Source organism: Plodia interpunctella, chromosome 13, assembly GCF_027563975.2.
Source record: "Plodia interpunctella isolate USDA-ARS_2022_Savannah chromosome 13, ilPloInte3.2, whole genome shotgun sequence".
In the NCBI taxonomy this organism is placed as follows: domain Eukaryota; kingdom Metazoa; phylum Arthropoda; class Insecta; order Lepidoptera; family Pyralidae; genus Plodia; species Plodia interpunctella.
In genome coordinates this window covers 4,368,330-4,385,615 of record NC_071306.1, presented here as the reverse complement: position 1 = coordinate 4,385,615, position 17,286 = coordinate 4,368,330, and the positions used below count along the sequence as shown (strand labels likewise).

General features: G+C 35.6%; 1 protein-coding gene across 1 annotated transcript; it reads left to right on the top strand.

Moving 5' to 3' along the window:
* The first annotated feature begins 263 nt into the window (after positions 1–263).
* Positions 264–17,183, top strand: rad50. The gene is made up of 19 exons (XM_053754002.2): positions 264–634; positions 1,436–1,619; positions 2,077–2,262; positions 2,414–2,627; positions 2,716–2,807; positions 2,948–3,591; positions 3,681–3,917; positions 4,497–4,655; positions 4,994–5,107; positions 5,370–5,567; positions 5,908–6,054; positions 6,368–6,583; positions 7,002–7,162; positions 7,480–7,714; positions 8,052–8,258; positions 8,419–8,615; positions 15,985–16,089; positions 16,311–16,427; positions 16,769–17,183. Exons 1-19 carry the CDS (start codon positions 380–382, stop codon positions 17,013–17,015), a joined length of 3,915 nt encoding a protein of 1,304 aa, XP_053609977.1. The 5' UTR covers positions 264–379; the 3' UTR covers positions 17,016–17,183.
* The last annotated feature ends 103 nt before the right edge of the window (positions 17,184–17,286 follow it).

Sequence of the window (17,286 nt, the reverse complement as noted above, 5' to 3'; positions counted from 1 at the left end):
TGACATAAAAAAATAGTAACATACACTAAGGTGATCCACCTACGAGTAAAGTATGCTGGCCATGCACTATCGTTTGTCAAAGTTTGGATCCGTTACTGGTTTTTTCTTTGGGTAAATAAAAGTTCTCATACAAACTACGCAACATTTAAAGCATTTTTAAAGCTTTTAAGCGCGTCCTTCTAAATCTATGGCAATAAGCATAAAGGTTTTAAATGCGTCGAGCGAGTAAGCGTCGCGTCTGCTGTTTTTATTAGTGGCAACATTGAGAAATGTTAAGTCCGTCTTGCATGCAATATGCCGGGCGGTTGCTAATTTTACCAAAATTGTTAATTCTACGTTAATATTGAGGCGTGATAATTACAGATTTTATTAATTTGTAATGGCGGGAATTAAATCCTTGGCGGTTCGGGGCATACGAAGTTTCGGTCCAGAAGAAGCAGATGAACAACGGATATTGTTTGATAAACCCCTTACTCTTATTTTGGGCCAAAATGGTTGTGGTAAAACTACGATTATTGAATGTGTACGTTATGCCATCACCGGTAATATGCCACCAGGCAGCCGCAATGAATGCTTCGTGCATGATCCTAAAGTAAACAGGTCTACCGAAGTTCTCGCTCAAGTGAAACTGAAGGTAAATGTATGCGATATGGTCTTTCTGTCTTCTAACTTGTTTGTACACATTTAAACCTAAAGGTTTTGATAAATTAAATGCCCGTCATTCATTCAATTCTGCCCAATGAAACTCCACCAACATCTTACAGTATTGAAGGTTGACTTATTGAATAATAAAATAAATTTTTTAGTCTATAGTCATTACAAACTAGGAATGCCTCAGCTTTTGTTAATTCTGGCTTTATTAAGCCCTCCCTGCTATCTTGTGCCAGAGTTGTCATATAATAGCGGCCTAACGGCCTGCCCTGGATATGCTTGGGTAAGACCATAACAAAAAATTTGCATATGTTACTCCCGAAGGTTTTGTCTATCTCTGTGCCAAATTTGTCTGTATTAATGCTATTTTTTTATTTTGAATAAATAAATATATAAATATGAGCTAACCAAAATGGGTACTTTCTTTCCTCTAGAAGACATATTCAAGTACAGTACAGTATGATCAACATAAGCCAACATTTACGCCTGAATAAAAACCATCATAGTCCCGCTAAACTATAGGAAATAAAGAAATGACACCTTAACAAAATTGTTCAGCCTGGTGAGCATTTCCTGTTGAAGTATAAAAATCAAAGATCTGGAATATGTGAAGAGAAGTCATAATGGTCCAGCTAAACTATATAAATGTGAAAGTGTGTTTGTTTGAGGTGTAGGGATAGTTGGAGAGCTGGAGCCACAGCTACTTAGATGTAATAACATCAGCATTTTGACATAAGCTAAAAAGCTTTTAGTTTACATCAAATCTTGGTTTCCACCATTTCAGATTATTAATGCAAAAGATGAACAACTGGAAGTGTCAAGATCCATGAAGGTTACAGCACTGCAGAAGAAAAAAACCAAATTCCAGACATTAGACTCCTTTCTTTCTATTATTGATGTGAATGGCAAAACTAAAGATATCTCATCAAGATGTGCAGATTTGGACTTTGTCATGTATGAACAGTTAGGTATGTTGCAATTCTTATGTAGTAGTTTACTTTTTCTCACTATGCTTGGTAGGAAAAACGAAAATATTTAATTAAAGGGGGATTATACTCTATCATCACTACAAGTGCAGTTGAAGATGAACTACTACCTTGTCTGCATTTCTTTCAGGACATTAATTGTATCATAATGTTGTGTAAAATCTATGTTATACATACATATATTAATACTCCTACATAGACTTAGTGGTTTTTTTACATACAATGAAAACAAAAAGTAGGATGACATTTGACATTTTAAAAGTTTACCACTATAAAATTATAAAAATTTATACTTGTTGGTTAGCTTTTCCAAGTTAAAATTTAAAAAAAAATTGGAAAGATCTTTTGGTCATTATGGAAAGTAATTGAAAATGGAAAATAAAAGAGCCACAAGTGATTTTGTTTCAGCAACATAATGTATGTTGTATAATTATTCTAGGTGTGTCAAAAGCGATCCTGAATTCAGTGATATTTTGTCATCAAGAAGATTCCAGCTGGCCACTTGATGAAGGCAAGAAAGTAAAAGAACGATTTGATGAAATATTTGATGCAGACAAGTACAGTGATTGTTTTGATCGGTTGAGGAAAATAAGAAAAGACTACACTATTATCTTAAAACTACTTGGTATGACTATTTCTCTTTTTTAATTATTTCTAAGTAAAAAGTTATTATTATGCAAAGACTTAATGGACCATTCTTACTACTTAATAGTAATTACATTACATTGAATTTGAGAAATCTTCAGTCATGGTTTTTTTCTAACAATTGTTTACAGAGCAAGAAGTATCTATATTGACAGAGAAAAAAGAGGATCTAGACAAGAAAAAACTGGAGGTAGTCAATGGCGAATCTGAAATTTCCGAGGCTGAACTGAAACTAGCTGAGTTAACAACTGAACTGAAGGCAATAACTGATAAAATAAAGGCTATATCTCAGTTAGAGAGAAATATACTCACATTTGAAACTGAAAAAGAGAAAATAAAAACAAAGTACATATATTTGTTATATTATATATGCATCTTATTATTTTTTTTATTATTGAGATTCAAATTTATTATATCTCCATTCCTTTTTCAGGCTGGAGCATTGTCAGAGTCAAGAAGAAGAACTGAAAACAGAAATAAAAAATATTTTTGAAGGAACCACTGCGGAGCTGGAGGAAGCAATAAGTCTGTTTATTTTATTGTTGCTATGTGACTCCTGAAGTACAGTATATCAACTGAATTCAAATGTGTCAAATTACTGCCAGTTCTATGATAGCAATAAAACTATGTGAGGCTACTATGTTAAACATGTATTTAATTTTCAGACAACTATGTAACAACAGCTATACAGAAGAAGAAAGAACTGGAAGCATCTTACAAGAAGAACACTACATTTAATAAAGAGGAGGAGAAGATTGCAAATGAAAAAACCTCTAATGAAATAAAACTAAACAAGTTGCTTTTACTTGAAAGCCAGAACCAAGAAAAAATTGATAAGAGAAAGACAATGATTGTAGAAGTGGCTAAAGTGGCAGAAATTGAGGATGTCAATGAAATCACCACTGATGAAGAAGCTGATAAGGGTATAAAACTGATTACTGATAAAATTACTAATCTCAAAAATGATCTTAACGAGCAAAAGTCTGCAGCTGATGCTGAAGAGCAAAGGATGCAAGAAGCTATAGACGCGTGTAGAGTGGCTCATTCGCGACATCAAGAGAAAATAAGTAGCAAAAAAACAGAAATAAACAAGAATAAGAAAGAAATAGTCAAATTGGATAAGTCTATCAACGATGCGAATGAATCAAAAGTGAAATTGGAAGCAATGGAGAAGAAAAGTGAAGATGCTGAGGAGGAATTAAAAAAAGCGCAGAGTGAAATGAGTCCAGAAGAGTGCCAGCAAGAGATCAATGATGATGAGAAGGCTGTAGAGACACACGAGAATGAGCTGGTTGAACTTGACGAAAAGGTAATTTTGGTAAAAAAAAAATCAAGACAAAGTGTAATAAATAAATATTTTTATTCATATTTTATAGTATCATATATTTTTTCCCACAGATAGTGAAACTTCAAAAACACAATGATAAAATAAAAGAGCGAGAATTGATAGAAAATTCTTTGAAAGAGAAAGAGAAGAAATTTGCAGTATTGAAGAACAAACATAAGACTGCTCTAACAGAGTTGTTGGGTAGTATGCCTGAATCTGGCTTTGCAATTTCTGTCAATAAGTTAGAATGTGACATACGCAATGAAGTTGACTCCATGAAGCAGAAAATGAAGGAGAAACAATTGGAGGTGGGTTAAATATCACTAACAATCACTCTGAATTAACTTTGCTAGGCATATCCACAACTCTAATATAACCTTTTTTATAGAGACCACATGAGCAGTTCGTAGTGGCGAGTGCCAGTGGCATCCATGGTGTTTATTTAAAGAGCTAAGGTCTTTGAATTAGTTCATTACTGTGTTTTCCATGATCATAACACTGGGTTGGCTAACAGTAGATTTTTCCTGTATTTTTTGCAGTATTGGCAAGTTAGTCCTATCACCCAGCCACAGTAATATAACCAACTCAAAAGGGAGTAACTATAACTAGTGTAGTACCTATTGATCTGATTTTAAGTCTTCATCTATCTGTCTTATTTTGAACCATTATTTCGAGTCAGCACAACATGTCTATTTTATCCACAAACCTTTCTTTCAGATCTGACCGGAAATAGCTCAATCATACAGAGATTCACTCCTAATATCTTCAATCTCCCTGACATCATCCTTGTCGATTTAGCCCTTTCTCTCCCCCTACTTCATAGTTAACGCCAAAATCCTGGATTAACCTAAGCATCTAATAAGATGTAATATGTTTCTAAATTACAGCAAAAAAGTCTGGAGACCGAACGTAAACATGTGCGGGAATCTCTCAACGAGAAACGCAGTGAATTGACCAAGGCTGAAGACAAAATGTATCAAGCTTGTGGCACGCAGACATACGAGTCTACCCTCGCTAAACTGACGTCCACTGTGGAATCACTCCAGGTCTGATTGCCTCATAGACATAAAATTGCTTTATCTTTTCGCTTCCTTGCAGTAGAGACATTACAATGTATGATAGGGAACTTTATTCAATTCAATGTTCATTTATTCACATAAACAAGATCTATTTTGTTAGTATAATTTCCTTTCACTAAAGATATATTTTTATTATGTGGCCCATTACATTATATCGCAGATCGTACTTTCACTGTTAAAGATACCACAAATTTGTTTATTGAGCATTTTAATAAATTTGTAAAACTTTTAGTCCTGCAAGATGTTTGCTATTTTCTTTAAAATTGAACTAATTCATGCACTAGATATGTAATATGTGATTTCAGGATGAACAAAATGTATTGCAATCTTCTATGTTCATCTTCGCCAAATATAAGACACAGCTGAAAGACAACAGCTGCTGCCCCCTGTGCAGTCGAGGGTTCGACAATGATTCAGAGGTAACATTCATTGTTTTCATTTTTAAGATTAGAACCAGGGACATCACATATAGATTGGTCTTAATAATTCGTAAAATAATAACGTAATTAAAATTAAATTGTTTTGACATTTTTATACTTTTTCAAAGAATGAGAAAATGCTGATATAAATTGTAGAAATTAAATAATTAGTAAATAAACATTTTTTTTATTGACTTTATGAAACTCAGCTAAACAAGTTTTGTTATTATTATAGTCATAGATTTTCTATAAATTATTTCAGGTAACGGATTTAATCTCTCAGTTGACCACTCAAGTGATGAATGTACCTTCAAAATTAGAGAAAGTCACGGAAGAGCTGCAAAGAAATTCAGCCAAGAAAGATGAACTGCTTAGTATGAAGTCTGTCAATGAGAAGATAACTTCGCTGAAGGAGAAAGAGATACCAAATCTCGAAACTCGACTTAAGGATATTGAAGCAGTAAGTTCTTTGGCTATCATTACTATGCTTTCTCACTCCGCTGTGTTCCATATACTTTTCCACAAAGTTTAAAGGGAGAGTCTCCCAATATTTAACATTGTAAGTTCTATTGTAAAAGTCTCAATTATTATTCTATACTTTCCCATTCTGGGACCATTTCACCCAGTTCCCTGAGACCCCTTTTTTGTAGTGTGTTGTTATATGTGGTGGCGACCCGTTAAATCTACCTGTACCTTTGCAGAAACTAAGTATTTGCTAGTGTTATGTCTTTGAGATCATTCTCACATAAAAGTTCTGAGCGTGTGATCAAGTTATTCTTAATCATAAATTATTCTTTCAGAAAATATCAATATTATCAAACTCTGTCGACGAGTTATCTATGACTGTAATCGAACCTGAGCAAAAGTTGCAAACTGCTAAGCAGATCCAGGGTGATATGCCGATGCTAGATCGCTACACAAAGGAGATCAAAACTGATACTGAAAAAGTGAGTTTAGTGGTAATGCTTTTTGAATGTATCACATTTGATACTAATAGGTGATGTTATTAATTCACTACTTAATCAGTATTTTGACAAATTCTGATTTAATGCCTTTTTGAAAAATCTCATCAACATCCCAAGTATTTCCCAAGATATGACAAAAAACAACTCAAGTTTTTCAATGATATTTGGCCTTACCAAAACCCCCGTTTACTAATCCCCTTGTCTTATGACGACACCTACATGATATGAAAACGTTTGATCAGTAATAAATATCAATGAAGACTCGGGTTAAAAAAAAATAAATATTTATTTACAGTATGAAAAACTAAAGGAACAGTGTGCTGAACTGGAGTCGGACATGAGTCTGGACGACGCCAACGCCAAGAGAACGGACCTGAGAACTAAGATCAGTGCACTGCGCACGCGGGTCAAGAACAACCAGAAGAAACTGAACGCGTATAACAAGAAGATACAGTCTATGGCTGACAAGAAGAATAAGCTGAAGGAACAACTGCTCGCCTTACAGAAAAAGGTATTTGTATTATAAAAAATATACTTACTCCTCTGGCTCGAGAGACCCCAAAGTGGTTATTGGCCTCAGAAATAAGAGAGTGCCAGAATCTCTGCTCAATTATTCGCCAGTTGACAGCTTCAAATTTACGTAGCTTCCGCAGTGGCGCCCGACTCTTCCACGATTGGCTTATTAGACAGCCACGATCCTCGATCCTCAAGCATTCTTCAGATGACTCAGCCACGCAGCCTACATTTACAATAGTATACTTTATATTGCCAAAAGAAACGCAAATACAAAAAATAAGGCTTATACATACATTACGCCAAAAAAATTCTTGGTAAAAGTACGTACATTTGTGGCGCCAATTTTGCTGTAGAGTGGCATGGTTAGAGCCACCTGACAATTAATATGGCTCCTGTGGTAATTTATGCTTCAGGTCCAAGAAATAGTCACGTTGCAAGAGAAGAGAAAGCAGTTGGAAACAGACGAGGAGAAGCTGAATGACGAGCTGAAGGAATTGGAAGACGGCACTACACCCCTCAAGGAGGAACTGGAAGAGAAAGAGAAAGCTAAGGCTGAGGTCGTCAAGAAGAACAGGTAAGGCAAGCTTAGATAATCAGTTCTTCGGAATCTGAGAAGACAAAGACCATGAATATCTTTAAATATCAAAGTAGTTTGTACAATTATTTATTACCTTTTTATGTTCAAATGTAGGTTCAAACATGGCAGTTCATTGTTCAGTTCAAGGTCGTATTAATATAATTTGCATCGTTGCGGAAGTTCACATATAGGGCTAATTATTTTGTAAAACAATTTAACGTAATTGAACTAGGATCCTGTAGCACACGGGGGGGTTCTAGTTCAATTACGTTAAATTGTGAAGACGTATGATGGATATGAATAAAAAATTTCAGGGCTGCTCTTGAAGTTAAAAATAGTTTTATAACCAAAGTAGTGTCAGCTTTCGATAAAGTGAAAACGATAGAGGCAGAGATCAAACAACACATAGAAAGGAACATTGAGAAAGAAATGGACAAGATAAAGGAAGCGAATGATAAGCTGATGGAGAAGCAGAAACAAATCATGATCGACCGCGACGCTCTCACCAAAAGGATAGACTCTTTGAAAGATGAGTTGGCTAAACAAGATGTAAATATCTTTATATATTTTAATAGTCAATATTAAAAGCTAATAAGTTCTGAAACAAAACTTGAACCCTGTTACCTGTTATTCATAAAAAAGTCAAAACGTACCTTAAGCTAAAGTATGTTTTGTCTTTTTCTGTAAATGGTAATATACATAAAGTGACAAAACATATTTTACAGCTTAAAGTATGGTTTAACTTGTTTATAAATAACGGGATAATTATATAAGTTAACACTTGAAGTAGCAGTAACAATCTTTTGAAAGGTTAAAACAACTATGTAAAGTTCTATTTTCAATCAGTACTATTTTAGACTGGATTTATAAAGTGATTTTGTTTTAGATTTACAAAAACGACTTGGATAAGAATTCGAAGTTACGCAAAGCTCAAGAAGAGATAGAGAAATGCAAGGTGGCGCAACAGAAGAACGATGAGAATATGAGCGGACTCAATCGCGAGATGCTTTCGGAAAAGGAGCCTCTCATCACACAGCAGACTAAGATCTTCAGGGAGAAGGCCCAGACTGAAGGGAAACTTGGCCAGCTTAATGTAAGACTTGCCAATTATTTCACAGCTGTTACATGCACAGTGTAGTTTATCACTTTTCAGCCTTCCAACTATCTCTATCACATCAATCTCCCACTATTTCGTGTTACAAAAATATCAAACAAAATTTAATTTTGTATCCTAAATTTTACACACTTTACAGATCACATTGAAACAAAACAAACTGGAATTGAAAAAAGCCGAAGCTAAAAACATTGAAAAGCAGTATAAAGAAAAGTTCTTTGAGCTGCATGTGACTAGAGCCATAGATAAGGATATTAGAGATTACGCTGTGGCTTTGGAGAAGAGTCTTATGGAGTTCCATAGAGAAAAAATGGAGAATATCAATCTTATTATTAGGTAAGTGAATTTATATATTTAATATACATAAAACTAAAAATAGTTTTCGAAAAATCTACTTATGGTTACAACAGCTGTCTGCCGTCTGGAGAGTCCAAAGATAATAATATATTTACTTTAAGCAATAAATTTGACACAGCATAATATATAATATACAGGATGATTTTTTATCCAGTGTCCAAATTTATGTATTATATTCTTTCTCGAAAATAATAAGACGCGTATTTTTTCGTTATGTACCTCTCCATACAAAAAAATCTAAATAAAGCGTGCTAAAGTTATCCCAATAGTATTTACAACAGTTGACACCGCGCGCCATAAACACGGTAGGTAAGATCACGCGCTTTCAATCGCCCCGCCTCTCGTAGGCATTGACCCCTTCCATTTCCATTGACAAAATACAGATTTTTCATAGTTGCTGTGTACATAAGTTGCAAATTTTCCCTTCATACTTTCCGGGCTTAGGACCGTCATATTGCAATGCAAAATAACATAATAATAATAATAATAATTTATTTATTTCATAAAAAACATACATATTTGGACTTACGTCTAATTAGGTACAGTAATAATGTATTTAGGTAATCGTAATCACATAATTATTGGTTGAGTCCATCACACTAGTGTTTAAACTAGGCCGAGCCTGTATTATAAACACTAGGTCCCTTCACAAAATAACATTTTAGGAATATTTATTTACATTTAGAAAGAACATTTATTATTTTCTCAAGTTAAGTACAAAATTATAATATATTACGAACATAAAGGTGTCTAACTAATTAAACAATTCAAACTACCTACATAATTACCACGGAGGTACAAAATATCCCAAGATTGGCGTAAACAAGCATGACTCATGCGCCGTGCGACTGTGAGCATTCAATTCATTTTAGTTAGACTACGAAGAATATGGAGTGTGGCAAATAAGTTAACGCTTTTATTTATATAAATTCAGGTTGTTAGTATTTTAGTTTAGTACAAAGTTTATTAACATATTAAGTTTGATTTTGAAAGGTATTTTATTAGTTTTATATTATGTGGTAAAGTATAATATATGTATATATAGTGAGTTATGTAATTAGGATATATATGATATTTAAAAATGTATTTTTAATATTTAAGTATTATCATTATGATTTATATATTAATATAGATTACAACTTTATTATGACAAGATTGATAGAAGATTTTCCGTGTCATCGTAATTTAAGGTTTTAAGCCATCTTTGTAGTTTTTTCTTCATTAGATATTTATTAAGGTTGTGTATTTCAGTTATTCCGTTTACTTTATTGTAAAGTTTAGGTCCTGTAAAACATTGAAATTTTGTAATAAAATAGGTTTTACGACTAAATGTTGGGCAGACTTTATCTTTTCTACGCATCAAATTATATTGATCAAGTTTAAGGGGTGTTGTTTTATGCTGAAACTTAACGATGTTTGCTACATAAAGCTGTCGCACACTCAAAACATCGCTTTCTGTGTATAGTGCTTGGGTCGGATACTTGAATGGCCTGAAATGGAGTACCTTCAATAGACTACGCTGTGCTCTTTCCAGAATCAAAAGAGTTGTCTTTCTGGTACCACCCCATGCTCTTATACAGTATGTTAAAATGGATTGTCCTAGCGCAAAGTAGACGGATCTTAGAAGCTTAATATCAGCGACGTGCCTCAGTTTCCTAAAGATTGGTATTAGACGCCTAATCCTCGCGGTAAGTGCATTTATTTGGGGTTGCCATGAAAGCGTTTCGTCAAGAAGTACTCCTAGGTATTTAATGTTACTAGATCTTTCCAAAGAGCTACAGGCACATCCTGAATGAGCATTGAGGTTACAGGTGTGGGCTTTAATTTGGAATTTTGAGGAGGATGGCAATTGGTTACGGTTTATACCAAATGTAATAAAGTTAGTTTTCTTAACATTTAGTGTAAGGGTATTAGCACATAACCAACTCATTACCTGTCCCAGCCCTACCTCAGCGTTTTTACGAGTTTCTTCCCAAGTGTCACCATGAAATATTAGTGCGGTATCATCGGCAAATGCGAATATTTCTCCCTTGAATAAGTTCATGTTGCACAGGTTATTAATATATATTAAGAAGAGGCTTGGCCCAAGCACGCTGCCTTGTGGTACTCCAAATGTTACTGCAGCATCGGAGCTAGCATAGTCATCAATGACAACTCTTTGCGTTCTATTAGAAAGATAGTCCCTAAATAGTTTTAGAGCCAGACCACGAATACCCAGCCGTTCCATTTGTTTTAAGAGCTTAGGAATAGAGACCGTGTCGAACGCTTTAGCCAAATCTAAGAAGATGCCTAAGGATTTCTTTTTATTATCTATTAATTTTGCGACATGTTCTGTAAGCTCGACCACTCCATCTTCAGTTGACATTCCAGCTTGGAATCCAAATTGTTTTTTGGAAATGATGTTATTTTTATTAAGGTATTCTACTAATCTTTTATTCATGATTTTTTCCAATATTTTTGAGAGAGCTGAGAGTACTGAGATGGGTCTATAATTGCTTATTACGTTCTTATCTCCGGATTTATGTATGGGGTGGATAAGTGCCTTTTTGAATACCCGCGGGAAAACACCTGCAGATAGGCAAAGATTGAATATGTGCGTGATAACTGGAACTAATTTAGGGTGAGTCATTTTCAAAATTTTAGAGGATATGCCATCCCAACCCACAGCACAATCGGTTTTCAATTTGCACAGTATCGAGCCAACTTCGTATTTAGTAGTACAATCCAAAAATAATGAGTTACCTACCAAGTTTCCACCATTTGAAGCACCGGGGCAGTTATCGTTATTGGGTATTTTTTCTGCCAAGTCTCTTCCAACGTTTGCAAAATAGTTGTTTATTTGGTCTAAGGACGATTCAGGAGTAGCCGAAATATTGAGTAAATTCCTTGGCGGTGTTTTTTGAGATTTCAAATTTGTGATTGAATTTATTGTCTTCCATGTCATTTTAGGATCGTTTTTGTGTCTTTCAAGTTCATTTTTTTCATATAGTTTCTTTAGTCTTTTAAGTAAATCGTTGCAATGATTTTTATACAAATTGTATTCTTCTTTTAGAGTATGGTTATTTGGTTCTGACCTGCATTGCATGTGCATTTTATCTCTTTTTAAAATACATCGCATTAGCCCTGGCGTAATCCACGGTTTTATATTTCTTTTTTGTCTCGGAATCTTTTTAAGGGATGTGTTTTTGGTGATACACGTAGATAAGATATTAACGAGTTCTTCGGCGGACCATTCCGGATCACTCGACGATAGAATACTACTAAAATCAGTGTTGCTTATGTCCGTAACAGTGGTTTCAAAATTGATGTGCTTGATGTGAGTTTGAGCTTTATTTCTCTTTACTCTAAGGTCAAGTCCAACAATGACTGCATTATGGTCGGTTATCGGGGAGTTTAAAACTATGTTTGTGGTCGAATTTATAGACTTAACCATCGAGTGATCCAGACATCTATCTTCACGAGTACACAAAGTATGCCCCGCTGTCAAACCGTGTGAAGCTAACAAATTAAGGTAGTCGGATGAGTCAGTGTTGGTACTTTCAGGTTTGATGTTAATATTAATATCACCAGTTATCAGAATATTTGAGAAAGACTTAAAACGTGTTAGAATGTCATTTAATGATTCAAGAAAATTAGAAATGTTTTTAAATGATGGTGATCTATATATAGCAATAATAAGAGTATCATAGTTTACTTTAATAGTCATGCACGTGGCATCAATCATTGGTATTTCCTCGATTGAACAAGGTAAGTCAGCTTTTGTGTATACAACAAGACCGTCATTTTGATTTTTGTATTTTGTCGTGAAGTGTATTGTATAATTTTCAAGAGTAGGAAAAACAACAACTGTAGAATTCCAGGTTTCTGTGAGTACAACAATATCAAATTCTACTTTTATTCGCGCTAAAAGTAATTGAAATTGGTCGAAATTGTGCGATACACTTCTTATATTCTGCGTTATTACTTTCAGTTTGTTTTTGAAAGGCAACGAAGGGCATTGCTCAGGGCTACACATGCTAGAATTATTATTAGAGACATCGTCAATACTGTTAAGAAGTTGGTTTACACAATCGAATTTTGAAGTTTGGGGTTAATCGACTCTGAGTTTAAAATCGTTTTAGTTAATTCACTGTTTGAAAAGAAAAGTCCTATTATTTTAGATAAGTTACTCACAAAGCGCACAACCTTACAATAGTCCACACAAGAAAGTTGAAAACAAAAACAGACAAATTCAAAAAAACTACACAATTGCAAATATTGTATGAAGGTAAAATAGTAGTACGAATACACAGCATACCCAAGGACCATGCCTGGGGAAATGCCCACTGTCAAGGGCCAGATTAGCTGGTGGACTCTGACTAGTCATTTGGTTTTTTCTCTTAGTGCTTGCAGCTGTGACTCACTTCTAATTTCGATGGCAGGGAGGCCAACGTCCTTGCGCAGGAATATTCGCCCTCTCACGGTCCAGCAAAATTTGTACCCGCTATCATTTGCCACGCCCCGTGCCAGGAATAGCATTCTCTTGGTCTTAGGTGTTAGGCTTTCGGAGATGTATATGGGAAAACTGGGGCTATTGTAGCCAATCTTGGAGGAGTTAAATTTTTCAGTCGCAGATCTCCTATTGTAGGTCCTGGCTGCATCAACTATTTTATCCTTGGTGAGGACTGAGTGGAATTCGGTCACAATGGTGCTATTTCCCTTCTTGTCGTTAAACTGGTAAATGTCTCTGATATCTGAGGATTTGATTGGCACCTCTAGGGCCTCGCAACATTTTTCAGTAAACGCACAAAGTTCTTCTTTGCTTTTCAACTTAGCTGTCTGCACATTGCGAATTTCAATTTGAGAAGATTTTTGTTGTCGTTGTAAATCCTCGACCCTAGCTTCCAGTGATACGATGTGTTCTTTTTGAAGGTTACGTTCTTTCTCCAGTGATTCTACTTTAAGCTTCATATCATCATATTGTTTTGAGATGAAGTCCACCAGTTTCATAATTTCGTCATGTGATTGCGTCATTTTTGACATCTGTGTTGAAATGTCCGCCATACTTGAACAAAGGTTTTTTATATCTTTATCCTGGCCGGACTTCCAGTTGTTAAGCATATTCATGATATCATCTCGTGGTTTTCCTGAGGAACTTGGAGGAGAATCCTTTTTTCTTTTTTGTCGTTTTGTGACACCTTCCGTTATTCTGTCATCACATGGGGCAGCCTCAGACTCAGAAGTGTGAGCAGGTGTGGATGGAGGTGATCTCTCTACTCGAGGCATTTTTTTACCGAAAAATTGAGACAGGTCCACAGTTATTGTGGTGTTGACCACCAGTTCGAGTGTAGTTAAAGTAGGAAGTGTGACTCACTATTTGTTTCGCTCGTTTCACCTGTCCTGTCCTTGTCTTCCACTACGTCGGGCTTCTGCTCTCCTAGTACTCGTCACGAATTTATATTGTATTTTAGTAATTTTAATAATTAATTAATGGAAAAAGACACAACACACGTCTGTTCACTTCTAATGCTCGGACGAGAAGGAACATACTTATTGGATTCATTCCAATAAAATTAACAATAAGAATAGGTACGAGTAAAAACAAAAAAAAACACGTGCAATCAGGCGTATTTAAAAAATTTTAATCAACTTATGTACAAAATTAAAAATTAACTAATTAAAAGTTTACTAAAATCAACTTACGTGTAGTTACGAGGACACCTACACTATCAGTCACAATACTTCAGGACCTGTTCGAAATGTAAACCGTCTTTTTCTAAGCAGATCCTGGCTCTTTTTCTTAAATTACCTTTTAACTTAACTTATTAAGCACTAAAGTAAGTGACACTTTAGTGCTTAATAAGTTAAGTTAAAAGATAATTTAAGAAATTCACTGTCAAATGCACGCACAATTTGTGTTTTTAACATATCGAGGCTTTGGGCCTCTTCAACATAAACAAGTCTTTTCACTTCACCCCATAAATAAAAGTCTAAGGACGTAAGGTCTGGTGACCGAGGTGCCCATGCGACCGATCCAACGATTTGGGTATGTTCTGTTTAAATGTTGCTTCACAGCACGGCACATAATGGGGTGCTGCACCGTCCTGCTGGAAATAAAAGTCTCTGTGATGCAAAACGGCGAGCGGTACGTCCTCCATTAGCTCAGGTATAACACCTTGCAGCCTGTCTAGGTAGGTACCACCTGTAAGCCGCCCCTCGATGAAGTAAGGCCCGAGTATCTGTTCATTGTTATACGACCACCAGTGCTGTGTTGATTATAAATACCAACATTGCCTCGTCTGTCCATAAAATTAAGGCTTCAGAGTGCGAGAGTATTCACTCACAGAAAGTACGACGGCGTACGGCGTCTGGTTGCAATAAAGCCTGTAGTTTTTGAAAGTGGTACGGATATAGTCCAACTGTATTCAGCACTTTCCACACTAAAGCACTAAAGACTGACTCAGGACAAAACGCCGTGCGGCATCTCGCGTACTTGCCCTGGGATCAGCTTCAAAAAACTATAATATCGTCTTCAATTTCCAGAGCCAATGCCGGTCTACCACCTCCTCTCGAGTGGCTGGGTGCAGTAAACTGGCCATGATCCAAGAGCCTTTGGTTAGCTCGCAAAATTGTTCTACGGTGAGGAACTGCTGGTTCCAGTATGCCCGTAGCGCGAATTCGAGGAATACTTTCGGCCTGATACATCCTCTGGGCTGTGTTTAAACTTTCACCACTCAAAATGTAGCACCGCACCATTTCGGTAGTACTCACGGTTCGAGTACATTGTAGAAAATTAACAATACGAACGAGTTTCTATCGCGAATCACGAAATAAGCCGATTGCGTAAGAGCGCACGCGTACGTCACGGGAGCTAGGCTTATTTGCGACTGGCGGCGCGGCGTTTACTACAATTGCCTTCCCTTTCGGCGGGGCGCGGCCGGCCCGTGAGTACTGTTTACTCGGGTGTCAACATTGATAGGAGTACAAGAAAATTATTTCTAAATTGTAATTTTTCATACTGTTTTTTTTTTTTTTTCAAAAAATCAATGTATTAATGGTACTCAAAATACCTAGAAAATATTTGGACACTGGATAAAAAATCACCCTGTATATTAGGACAAATCACACAGATTGAGCTAGCCCCAAAGTAAGTTCGAGACTTGTGTTATGGGATACTAACTCAACGATACTATATTTTATAACAAATACATTATAGATAAACATCCAAGACCAGGGCCAATCAGGAAAAGATCATTTTCCATCATGACCCGACGGGGATCGAACCCGGGACCTCTTGGTTCAGTGGCTTACCACTGCGCCACCGAGGTCGTGAAATATAATATGCTTATTAATTTATTAAACATTTCAGAGAAATGTGGAGAAAGATTTATCGTGGCAATGATATAGATTACATTGAAATTAAGACTGAGGGCAGTATGACTTCAGATTCTGATCGGCGCAAATACGATTACAGGTAAATTAATGCAACATATATTATTTTAATTTATCGATTAATTCACTAGGTGTTATATTATCATGACAGTTTGCAAAAATAATTGCAATTTTGACAGTATAATTAGCGATTTGTCGTTGAGAAATTCTCTGTGCTCGGAAATTTTACGAGAGTGATCTGTAGAAAATTCTCGGAAATTTTCGAGAACAGCACCCTTGAAATGATGTGTGTGAATGTGACAGAGTGGTGCAATGCAAGAACGGCATGGAGATCGACATGCGCGGGCGCTGCAGCGCGGGGCAGAAGGTGCTGGCCTGCCTCATCATACGCCTCGCGCTGGCGGAGACCTTCAGTGCTAGGTATTGTACTTATACTCATATATTTGTTACCTTTTCCCTCTTTATGATGTGTTCCACGAGGCGACAAAGACGCATGTCTTAGTCGCCTAAAGATAGTTTCCGAGATAATGCAATTGATAAAGTTTAATAAATAAAACCTTGACAACTACGAAACAACTGCATTTGGTTGACGAATATCTTCAATATTTAATGGTTATTACATAACTATAGATTTTACAATAGAGAGTAACACTACTAAAAGGGAAATACCAATTAAAACTTTTTCTTATTTTTAATTAAATGTACTAACATTTAATCAATTTAGTTTCTATTCAAATACTTAATAGTGTGTATTTTTTTAGATTCGGAATATTAGCACTGGACGAGCCCACAACAAATCTAGATCAAGAAAACATTACAAGTCTGTGCTCGGCCCTCGGAGAAATAGTCCAGGAGAGAATGACCCAGAGGAACTTTATGTTCATCATAATCACACACGACAGGGAATTTATCGAGTCACTGGGCAACATTGATAAAGTCACTCACTATTATGAAGTTTCTAGAAACGATGAAGGAAGATCCCGAATCAAGAGAATCAGATTCTCATAAATATCTTTTAATTTTTGATTTCAACAATTTTGCCATTCCTTTTTTCTGATGATTTATAGTGAAATAGCTGTTTAAGAAGGCTGTGCCTTACAATAACTGTGTAATCACTACATTATTTTGATTTAAGAGAAGATACATTTTTCAAAGTATAATTCATTTTTACGTACATATTTTTTGTTTTCACATTCCGTCACATTTAAATTAACCACTTCACAACACTTCTTTATAACACAGACTTCTAAGTCTAGGGTAAAATTAGAATTTAAAAATC